The sequence below is a fragment of the Aulonocara stuartgranti genome, assembly GCF_965226115.1.
Source record: "Aulonocara stuartgranti genome assembly, chromosome: 13".
NCBI lineage: Eukaryota > Metazoa > Chordata > Actinopteri > Cichliformes > Cichlidae > Aulonocara > Aulonocara stuartgranti.
In genome coordinates this window covers 30,107,888-30,119,667 of record NC_138949.1, presented here as the reverse complement: position 1 = coordinate 30,119,667, position 11,780 = coordinate 30,107,888, and the positions used below count along the sequence as shown (strand labels likewise).

The following is an 11,780-nucleotide window of genomic DNA, read 5'->3' as shown; positions in this document are numbered from 1 at the left end:
ACTAGGATACACTGTTAAAGAGTTAAAACTCACTTTTGAGACAATCTGATCCTGTGTGTTTATGGCATAAAGATAAATTCTCAGAACAGTCGTAATCATGGTTTCATGTAAAGCTTCATAAGCTTACATTAAAGTGAGAGGTGACTACATTATACTTCTAGTCTGGTTACTGTAGGCTAGTTTTTAGGCCAAAAAGCGACTTTATCTACAGATTGTCCGCACTGGAGCTTTATAACGTCCTCACCTGTAGGAACAAGATCAACCTGCACAAAACAGGTAAGGAGCTCAGCGGCCACAGTGGGAGGGGCGGGGCTGAATAAAGGGGCGGGGTGGTCTCCCGGTGGCATTTCCAGCCAATCAGCTGTTCGGGACTGAGCTTCAGCTGAGCCTCAGGTCAGAGGCAGAGCAGCTCTGGGAGTTTGCATATCAGCAAGCGAAGAAAAGTTTTGACAAGCGGACCTGCGGGCGGCTTCTGTCAGCAGCAGCAGCTCAGCGTTCAGCCTGTGTGGAGTCTTTTCTCAGCGGGTGAGAGGTTGTACAATCCTCGGCAGTGTTCTGAGACTGTACGGCCCCAATCCCCCAGCTCAATCACCGCCAGCCGGGACTAACTGAACGCTTCACAGGTTTAATGACTTCATCTGTCAGCGGGCTCCTTGTGACCTGCGCACTTCGGTCTTAAACCTGCTTTTTTTAAATATAATTTTGTTTTAACTCTAAAGTTGGACTTTACTCAAGACTGTCGTGGAAACAGCATTGCGAAAATATGACAGCCGAAAAGGAGAAAAAGAGGTAAGAGATACTGGATTCACTCCTCTCCTTCAGCCTCTCTGCGGTTTTAATTGCCTTCCGCTTGGATGTGACTTTATTAATTCGCGGATTTAATAACAGAGGCTGTTTATTTAGTGCAGAAATTGCCTGACAGTTGGCTGCTGTGGCACAGAGAGGGACCTGTTGCTGCAGTGCTGCATGTGACTTGGCCTAGCTTTGCGCTCTCTGCTTGTTTGGAAGGCAGCGACAGGCGGTGGTTTCACACAGCTTTAATCTTAGCATTGCATTAATTCTGATGCACCGGGGCTGGAAGGCAAGTGGCCGGTTTAGCCTGTAACTGAACCGAGCGTTTGTTTTGGAAATGAGCTGATTTGGGTTTCACTGCGAGAAGCCGCAGTCACATTGAATTGTGCATATTTTAAAACCCCGAATGAACTTTAAAGGACTTTAAAATACTTTCTAAATATATTCAAATTTGAAATTTAATACAATTTCTGATCTGCTTCTCGCTCATTCTAAGGTTAAACCCCACTACTGACTAATTTCCACATTAAGTGGTCCTGTAAACAAACCATTAACTTTAAAAAAAAGGATGTGTGTAAATACCTCTATGCACAACACTTGTAATCTTTTTAAATGGAAGTTATGAAGTTTCATATGAAGAAAATTTTTCTTGCATAATTAAACCCACATAAAACACTTTGATCCTGCACACAGGATGCAGAGCAGACACAGAGAAGGCTCAACTTGCATGCGAAGTAGCAGCTTACTATAGAAAGGTGCATGTCATTATGAATGTATAAATATTAACAAGATCTACATGGACTTTTGAACAAGTGGTAACAAGAAGAAGAAAAAAAGACGCCACACTTTTTTTTTTTCTTTTTTTTCTTTTTTAAGTAAGGCAGCACTTTCTGGAGATCAGTAAAGGATAATCAGTCATTACAGCAGATATCAGACTGCCTGATCAGGAAAGTTCTAGACCTGCAGATATATTGCAGTACCTTGCTCTTGCTCTAACCACCTGATGTTTAGCCAAAATCTCAAAAACTGATATTTGGCGGCATGACTGGCAGCATTCATAGAGCTGTGACATCTTTTTTTTTCTTAACTTAGTCATATCACACAGCATGATAATCTTGTCCTGTAACTAGTCAAACAGGAGATAATTGTGCATGTTTTATCTAGGTCAGTGTATCCCAGCATTGATCTGACCAGTGAAGTTGTTTATAATTTGGCTCTAATTATGTATTGTAATATTTCAGGTTTCTTCAGTTTTCCTGGCTTTATTCCCTTTTTTCTGGTTGTTAATTGTTCATCAGTAGCCATGAAGCCTCAGGCTTAGTAATAATGCTTTACTCGTCTCAGCCTGTCTTGGTTTGTGTGGTCACAACAGGCCAGTTAGCTTTAACATCTTACCTGTGGGAAATTCTAAATTAGGTTTCCTGGTTGATTCCTGGTGAGAGCGTGAAACGATGCTCAACTTAATATTTAATTAAGAGATTCCCAGAGATTTTCTGCAAATTAATCTTTCACACTACCTGGAGAAGAAAACTGATTTCAACCAGTGCAGCTGTTTTCGCTTGACACCTGCTTGTATGTCCTGTGCACCTCGGACTCTTTTCTCTGACTCTTGTCTGTCAGATCAAGCGTAAAGGTGAACAAAGCAGGGGACTAAGGCAGGATAACTGTGCCAGGGGTGAAAACATTCAGAGAAAGAGGGAGAAAATGACTTGGGGAGATGGAAAGTGAGATGAGTATAGGGCATTTCCTCTGACTGGTCAACGCCTCTGTGCTCCCACTGAAGACCTATCGGCCATTTTAGGGAAAAGGATCTCTGCAAGTGTGTCTCTGTCAGGCTGCACATGAAAAGCGTGTGTGTGTGTGTGTAAGTGTGTGAGAGTTCACTGGTGTTTGTCCTCTCGCTGGTGTGCTCTGTGTGTGTTTGTCTTTGTGTCACACAGTAGTATGTTGTCACTGCTGCTGCCTGGAAGTCATAATTGGTTTGATAAGTTTTGATTCATGACAGCTGCCAGTGTTTATTTGAGATCCGGTGTCTCTCACTGGTTTTATTAATAATAATCATGTGGATGTGATGAACTGACTTCTTGTCCGGCAGGTACATATTTTCTGTATCCTGATACACAAAAAGATTTCAGAAGATTTTCATCACAGAGTCACTGATTTTTCTTTATATGTTGGTGTGCGTGTCTATTTTAAAGCTACAGCTGGAACGTATTTGATTGTTTTTTTTGCTTATTGTTTTGTAAAAGCCCAACATGTTCATGGAAGAAGGAAAAATGAACTGTCAGATATCTGCAAATGGAGAAAATAATAAGTGTTTTTTAATAACTGATTAATCATTTATGTTTCTGCAGTTGGAACTTTAAAGGCAAATATTCAAAAATTTGATGGGTAACTGAAAGTTAAAAAAGAAAATGCACAAATCAGCAAACAGACTTGATGAGGGGGAAAAGTAGTGATTTCACACTGTAGTTGAACCCTCTTGTCTCCTACATGTACTATCTTGGATCTTTTGGATCAAGCTTCCACCTTATGCGGGCTTTGCCTTTTTTTTTTTTTTGCTTGGAAGATGTTTTGTCAGAGAGAAAATGCATTCCCCCTTGAAGCAAAACTGAGAATGCAGTAAAGCAAAATTGGAGGAAACGGGGTACTTTTTAGGTTTTTCTACATTGCCATTACGAGTTTCGGCAAGTTAAAGCAGTCGCACAAGTTCTTAGAAAAACAGAAAAAACGTAATCAGATAAATCGGTTAATAAGAAAAAAAAAAAAGTTCAAACTAAAGGCACAAATAAATTCAGGATAGCCTCTCAGGAGTACCTTTTCACAAGAGCCCGAAAAGAGGAGCCCGAAAATGTTACAAGAGCCTTGAACTGGGTGAAAAACATCTGATAAAGTCTGTGTGCGTAAGGCCAGCTTTGTGTCTTGTCATCCACTGAGTCAACGCTGATTTGAACTGTCACTGCAATCTTTTCTGAGTCTTGATGATATTAGTTGCTGGTAGAGTTACCACACCTTTCTGATTTGGAGCAAAGAAACACTTCCTGAGTTTGTATAAGCAGCCAGCAGTGCTCCCAAAACCCCAAAATGTCCTCCAGGCAAGCTGAAATTCCCAAAATAACAATGACTGCAAGGGTGTCGGCCGTACATCAGTGGGAAAGTAAAGCTCTCTCTTATTTTTGAATTGCATCTCATATTTTGTGTTATCAATAATATAAACATAATTTTCTTGCGACAATAATTTGGATTTTGTTACTTGTTGAGTTGCGATGACGATTATTACAACGCTGTAAGTCCAAGTCACCTGATCTGTTATATTCTTATGTCTGCGCCACGTTCACATCGTGAACTTTTCCTGTTATGTTAGTGTGACTACTATAATCGGCAATAAGTTCAAAATGTTCTCCATCATTTAAGCCAAAAAAATCTTCACTGTATTGCTTTGTAGCTTTCTTTTATTCATTTCTTAGACCCGAGTGTTTACATTGCTCAACTGGATTCACAAGTAATGTTACATTACTAGTATTTTTCTTGTTATGTATAACAGTGGTTGACATAGTGTACACTTGTATGTTTACTTTGGTTTGTAACAACTTCAGAAAGCCGTTACCACAACCTGACTCCGTAACACACCAGCAGTGTTTGTCACGCTACTGAATACATTGAATAGCTTCTTTTCTTTTCTCCTTTTTTTTTTTTTTTTACATGTTGGTCTACTGATACCAGAAATAAGTTGTGGGCTTGTGAGGAACTCCTCTCGCTTCTTTCAGCATGTGATCCCATTGGAAACAATGCTCAAAGGTCAGAGTCCAGGGCAGCTGCCAGGCAGATATACATTACATGACTGCTGAGAGATTGAGCCATTCGGGTGTATTTTCTGTCTCTTTGGAGGACATTTTACCGTTATCATAGTTGTTGGGGGTGTAGCTGTATATTCTAGCAATAACAAAATGGGCCAATTTAAATTGTGGATGTTAAAAAAATATATTAAGAACCTTATCATAGCAGTTTCTAGGTATAAAACTTTTGCATTTATTGATGAGATGATTTGGTTTTAATTCTAGGAGGAAAAATAACTAGTAGCCATGTGCATGTTAAGTCATCTTAACAAGAACCACATTTTATGGTGTCTTTGAGGTGTTTATATGACAGCTGTGGGGTTCTTTTTCTTCTAATCTCCACACCAAAACATAGCTGAATGAATTTAAGACCTTTAATGACTTTGAGTTTAGTTTCTCTTAATGACTATTTTATAGGAGATGGTACATACTAAGCTGTCTGTCTGTAACCTTTCACTCACTCCAAAGACTCAACGGGAAAATGTCTGAAAAGTTTTTCTTTTTGAGGGAATATATGCTGAGCTAGAATCACTTTATTTTATGGACCGCATGTAGCCCAGTTTAAACCTCAGACCAGTTGAACTGTAATAACTTAAAAAGAAATGCCTCCAAATTTTCCCTTTGTTTGTTTTAAGAGGTACATATGGAAAACATTGACATTTAATGAACCATCCATTTATAAAATATATGGGCCGGCTCAAATGACTTTGTAAAAACAAGTGTCATTTAAACAACTTATCGTAAATCAAAGAAGCAGATCGTCACAGCAGCCACAGGTCGTGTTTGTTTTTTCCTGTCAGGAGGCTGAAAAACTTCTGGTTTGGACGAAATTAACAAGCAACAGTTTTATGATTTGCTCCAAGTATAACCTGCAACTTGATTATTAGAGTAATATATAATGAAAAGTGTAAAATGCAGTTTTGATGCAGTGGGCTGGACTCACCTTTTGGTGATCTGACATCAGGCAGTGTTAATGCTTGCTGAATAATTCTGGCAGCTTGTTTGAGCTGTCAGTGCTGCAGTGCTTTTAAGCTAGAACTGCTCACATTCATCATATTGGTCATGTTGAACCTTATCCTGAGTGGTGTTGGTGCTGTGGAGCGAGTAGTTTAAAAGCCTGATTTGTGGTTTTAATGATCTCCTAAACACACCAGTTTGGCAACATATTCTTGCTGTTGTTACATCTTTGTGTCCTGCTTTCTTATGCTCATCCACGGGAAGGAGAGGGGAGGGTGAGGGAGGTGAGCAAGTTGCCAAAGATAAGACAGAGAGCACACAAAAGGGAGGACAGAAATAATCAAGAATAATCAAGTGGATGCAAAGGTGATTATAGATGAGCGTAAATCAATGAGGCATTTAAAGACCAATGAGTAAAGTGCAGAAGGAGCAGCTGTGGCGTTGCGTCAGATTACAGAAGCCCGTCAACTCAGTGCCTCCCATCCTCGCAGTGCTCCACAGTGGGCCGAGGGCTTGGTTGGCACAGAGCCTTCGTGCCTCTTTTGTGTGCTAACCTCGGGCAAACCCGGCCTCCCGACCCAAACATCACGCCACTTACAGAAGGCGTGCAACCTGCCCGCTGCAAGACAGAGGAGTGAAAGGAAAGACGGAGAGGGTGAAGCCCAAATGCTTAAAATTGGAGCTTGTTTGTTGTATTCAGAGATGGGAAGTGATTAAGTACATTAACTCAAGTAGAGTGCTTTAGTGAGGTTTGAAACTCTAAATCCTCACAGTTCTTTAAAAGAATTCATATTGGGAACAATATGTCTAAAATCTATCTTCCTTACTGCCCAGTCTAAAGAAGGAAAGCTTTACCTTTCCTAAGAAAAAGTTTGGAACTCGTGTAAATGCAAAGTTTATGAAGACATTTGGATTTATAGTTTCAGCACTAGGTTTAAGGGCCTCAAGTGGCAGCTAGGCAAACTGCAGTTTTTGCCTTTACTTTGAGCTCCAGAGGCTGTCGACTTTTCTTTTGTCCAGCTGACACCTTGGATGTGCGTTATGAGCAACGTAACCAAAATGTGAGGCCAAACAAGAACGCATTGCATAAAAGATTACTAACAGTTGCTGAACAGTTAATCGGTTTTGTTTTGTTTTTTGGGTTTTTTTCTTTTTTTTGGTTCTTTTTAAGTTGTGTTGGGATTTCCCAAAACGGTTTTCCCGGAGTGTGACAAAGCTGGAAACGTGACCTTAAATAATACTAATGTTACAATTTTGGTTTGATGACTTACAAGAAGCGCCTCTTAACAACTCGCAATGATTCCCAGACCTCGACTGAACTTTGTCTTCAATATCAAGTATGGGCAGAATTTATTGCTTCCCTTAAGGGGGTGGAGGGGAGGGGGGTGCTACAGTATGAGCTGCTCGCTGGCTCTGCCATTGTGAGTTATTTTCAGTTAGAATCTCAATAAACAAACAAAAGCTTGGTACCAGCAGCAACATTAGAAGACACTTCAGTCTGTTTGTCAGTTTTTGAGTCTCTGTGGTTAGGAATGTGTCCATTTATTTTGAGAGTCCACTGTTTGTGTTTGTCAAGCTCTTGTTCAGTGTTTTACTCTGGGTAAACAATTTGAGAGGAAGATGAGGACCGAAACAATAGAGGCCAAACAAAAAGAGAGACTAAAGCGAGGTAGAGCGAGTGAAAGATTGAGTGGGGAGAGAGAGAGGCTTGGGGTTATTAAGTAGCAAAGTGATACAGACACAGCTACGCTACATTTGCCAGCTGTGTGACTCGTGTGGTTTACCGTGAGTGATTCTTTCTGGGTGAACGGTTTTAAGCGAGCCCGCTGCTTCTCCTGCTGCTGCTTACGGACAGCGGTGGACTTGAAGCTTTAGAAGCATGTGTGGATTCAGAAAGAGGCGGCTGGCCAACAGCTATTTAACACATCAGCGCTGAGAGCACTTACAGAGCAGGAAGGACAGAATTTACAAGTTAATAAAAGTGCATGTCAGTGATTGTTACTTTCCAGCAACAGGTGTGGATTTATTTCATTTTTTCTATACAGTGCTGTGAATTGAGTGGGAATGCCTGTGAACAGAGTGCTTGTTTTACTTTGTTGCTTTTTACTGAACATGATCTTATTGACACAAGCTGTTTTTACACATGAGCCATGGAAAATGCTGGGAGAATCAGTTCTGAATTATCTGAAGGTTTCTCTTTCTCACATGTATCACGCCGCAGGGGATGGTTTGTGTCAGACGTGTTCTCACTACTGGAAGCGCGCTGGTTTGGTTTAGCAGAGGGAGCTGCCTGAGTAAAGGAGGACAATGATGAGCACTCACCTGCTGTGAATTCACTGGACAGCTTTAAAAAAAAAAAAAACGGTGTTGTTCCCTCGTTGGAACAATCAGCATGACACAGCCTTGGTAAAAGGGAACTGGCTGTTTTTTATTTATTTTTTTAAATGATTAAAAATGAGTTTCTTTTCTTTATAAGTACTCAGACTGTTGGAACGGTGGTTGTTTTTGGCTATCATAACCATTAGTTAAATGAGAAAACTCATCAACCATAATTAGACATAAAACGATCAACTATCTTATCTGCAGGTTTTTAGTGTTGGGGAATTTTTCACAAACACTCTGAGTGTTTAAACAAATTAGATTGCACTTCTTTCTGTAATTAAACTGTAAGTTTCTTCAGCTAGAGATGCAGTCTGTGAGTGAGTGCACCAACGAGCTGTAAATATCAAGCATTAAATAAAGAAAGAATGTTTCTGTTTTCAATGGCAAAAAGAGCTCAAAAGTGAGTGTGTGCAATAAACAAACTGGTAAACCTGAGACCCTGCTAACTGCTGAGGGCCCTGGTCAGCCGTACGTACAGTCCAGCGTCCCATTTGGCCATCAGACCCTTGCGCAGTGAGGGGGAAACAGCAGGGGAGGCGAGAAGTCGGTCTGGGAAACCTCTCTATATCTTTCCATTGTTATTTTTATCTCATTCATTCTCACCCGCCTACGCTACCTCCTCCTGTCTTTAACCTCTTTCTTTTTTGCTTTTCGCTCGTATCACATTGTCTCACATTTATTCTGGACACCCGACAGCGCTGTTTACCCCGCTCACTTTGTTGTTGTTGCCACGGCCTCCCCACCACACCTCTGTTCTTTGCCTCTTCTGCTTCGCCACATTCTCCTCTTTTTCAGAACTGTGTCTCCTTGCCATTTCCTTTTTCCCGTCCGCCAGCTCCCCTTCTTCCTTTTCCTCTGCTACCAAATTGGCTGAGATCCACGATCCCCTGTATGTCACCTGGCTGAGCTCCATCTCCCTGTAGACTTCCCGTTTCACCTCAAGAGTGACTGTGAAATGTTTGCTCTTCAAAGTCAGAAGCTGGACATAGAAAGTTGTGTGCAGAAGGGATTTCGCTTTATTTACCAATTTCTGAAACTCATCGTAACTAACTGTAGCCACATTTTCCTTAACTTTAAAGATGCCCTGTGGAGTTTTATTGTAAACATATTTGCATTTCCCACAAAAAACACAAGTAAAAAGTCCATGTAGCAAGAAGTCAGGGTGGAAGGAAATGTCAGCAAAACAGGGAATTTTAAAAAGGGACCGCTGTTGTTCTATTTCACACCGAAACATCTGCTTGACCGCAATCATTCCATATCCGCAGCCTTGTTTCTGTTATTGTAACCAATGATAAAGTTCCCTTAACTTCAACAGAAGAGTCATTTTAACTGCACTGCATAAAGACTGGATTCATGCTCCTTAAACACAGTGCAGCTGCATAAACTTTTACATTTATATGTATTCAAGTGTTCATGTTGAAGACTTGTACGTATGCATCTACAATTTCACCTCAAACTTGCTCTTAGAGGAAAACCTCACCCTGTAAAGTGACCCGAGTTTCATGTTGGGGGGGTCATCAGTGCTGATGAGAGCTATATCTCCAGTTAAGACTCTTATCCCACATTTCCACATTAACCAGTTTATGCACCAATCATCTTCCAGGATCAGGACATCAATATAGAGTTCTACTGCCATGTCCACAGGTGTCTAAGATTTGGTGTATCATTGTATGTGAGCAGGTGCAGTGGAAAAACGGTCTTCAGTCACCACCCACATCCATTGTGCAGATTTGCATGTCAGAACAGAACGTATGTGCACAAAGAGATGGCCTCATAGGGAGATCGGCCTAATAGAAATCAGATTAGATTATTTCTTTTTATGGGGATTTTTTGATCACACCTCATGCACTCATTAAAAGCAAACACAGAAAAAGCCTCCACATGCTCCCTCGTGCTTCACTGTTCTGGAGCTTTAGAGCGCATTCACAAATTTAGAAGTCCAGACACCGTCCTCTTAGTCTGGAATACAATGCACTTTAGCAAAAGTCACTTTGTAGTGCTCTGTAAGATTGTATATATTTTTTTTTAATTTCACAGTGGAGTTTATGCTGTTTTAAAAAAAATAAATAAATAAAAAATTCAGGAAACTTGTATATCTCTCCAGAACAACAGTTGTCATTATTTCACTTTTGTCATTTGAAAAGTTTTTGTGTTGAAAGAGATTACTGTTCCCTTTTGTTTCCCCCTCCTGTGTGTTAAAAGCTTTTTCCTTGAATGTCCTTTTCAGCTCTCTCGACACTTTTACTGTTCAAGGTGAATTTGCAAAACGGGACCGGAGGTCAAGAGCCGATAACCAGGACGGAACAGTAAATCAGGGCTTGTTTTTGACCTTCACCTGGTGCATTTTTTTTCTGCCAGAAAAACATTTGCAAACACTTAAAAATGCCCCAAAATGAGTTTCGCAGCTTTTGAAGTCGAGTAACCTTGACTTGACAACTATGTCAGAAACTTGAGTGAAAGCAATAATAAAGTGAAAACCAGTAACACACTCACATTCCTCCTGTAATCCTGTCGCTGTAATCCCGCTGTAGTCAGTCCTCTGTTCATTGGGTTTGCGTTTAAAAACATGCAAAGTAAAGACAGTCTGTTTTCTCCTTACGTTCTCTTTTTAATCATCTCTTTATCTTTCTTCAGAAACTTTGAGTAATGAAACAGTTTTATCATTGCTAGGAACTGGATTTTCTTCAGTTTTTCCATGCGAGACCCTTAAACCACAAATACTACAGATTTACCCACCAAAGCTTCTCTCAGGTGCCATCTGTATCTGCCCCACCACATTAACTGAGTCAGCAGTCAGCTCATCCCTTTTCATCTGTAGTTATAATAAGAAAATGGACCGCGTCCCAAACTTTTTAGTGCTCTACTGATTTAAGTGTTTAGGTTATTGATTGCTGTTGTTGTAAATGTGTTGGTTCTACAGAGCCATGAACAAGACTCCTGTAGCAGTTAATCACTTCAGGTCGGCTGTTATCTCATCAGGGGGCAATAATTCAGATCACATGGGGAAAAACTTTGTTCATCATGACTAAGGGTGCTGTTTTTTCCCCCCAACAGTACTGATTTTTTTTTAATATTTATTTATATAATAACACTTAAATTCCAATAAAGTACAGGAAACTTTAACAGTGCACTTACTCTCATGTACAACAGCAGTTTCTTACTGTAAAATAGTACAATTCACTGTGTAAAATGACATTGTTGACATAGTTATTGTGATTATATAGAACACTAATTAAAACATAAATTAGGTCTTGGAGAATCTGGATACAGTAACAATGACAATGATAATAAAAAAGACAGCAACAAAATAACCCATTCATTTTAAAATTTAAAACTTTTTTTTTTTAACTTTCTCTGATGAGCTGAAATAAATGATTTTGAACTCACCATGTAAATCTTTTTACTTTTAGTTTGCCTTCTCTATCTAAATGTTTAGATTTGTGCCATTCAGCTCATTTGGTATTCTCAGCGGGGTTTCTAGTCTGGTCAGCTGACCTCCCTCACACCACCTGTGGCCTCCCTCTCTTTCGCCTTTTCCCTTTCTCCATCCCCTCTGTGCTTCTTTCAATCAGCCAGTCTATCCCAACCATCAGCGTGCTGTGGGCGGGTTTGTTTGTGCCAGAGTGAGTGTGTGTGTGTGTGTGTGTGTGTGTGTGCGCGCTGCTCTCTTTCATGGACTATCGGAATCATCAGCAATCTCCTGCATCGTTCTTCCCTTGATTGAGGCGAAGTCGGGGCCCCTGTCTGGGATAGCTGTTTGTTCGCCTGTGTGTGTGTCTGTGTGTGTGCGCATGCACACACAGACAAATGCCT

At 40.5% G+C, this 11,780-nt stretch overlaps 1 protein-coding gene across 2 annotated transcripts in view; it reads left to right on the top strand.

Annotated features, from left to right (window-relative positions):
• The first annotated feature begins 364 nt into the window (after positions 1 to 364).
• Positions 365 to 11,780, top strand: part of epas1b (endothelial PAS domain protein 1b) — a 48,611-nt gene continuing 37,195 nt past the window's right edge. Inside the window, exons 1-2 of one of the 2 annotated variants that reach the window (XM_082557494.1) lie at positions 365 to 623; positions 720 to 789. In XM_082557494.1, coding sequence (XP_082413620.1) covers positions 764 to 789 — 26 coding nt within the window. In that variant the 5' untranslated portion in view covers positions 365 to 623; positions 720 to 763. Of the gene's footprint in view, positions 790 to 11,780 lie in introns of both variants that reach the window. The other variant, XM_082557493.1, reaches the window with a different exon arrangement.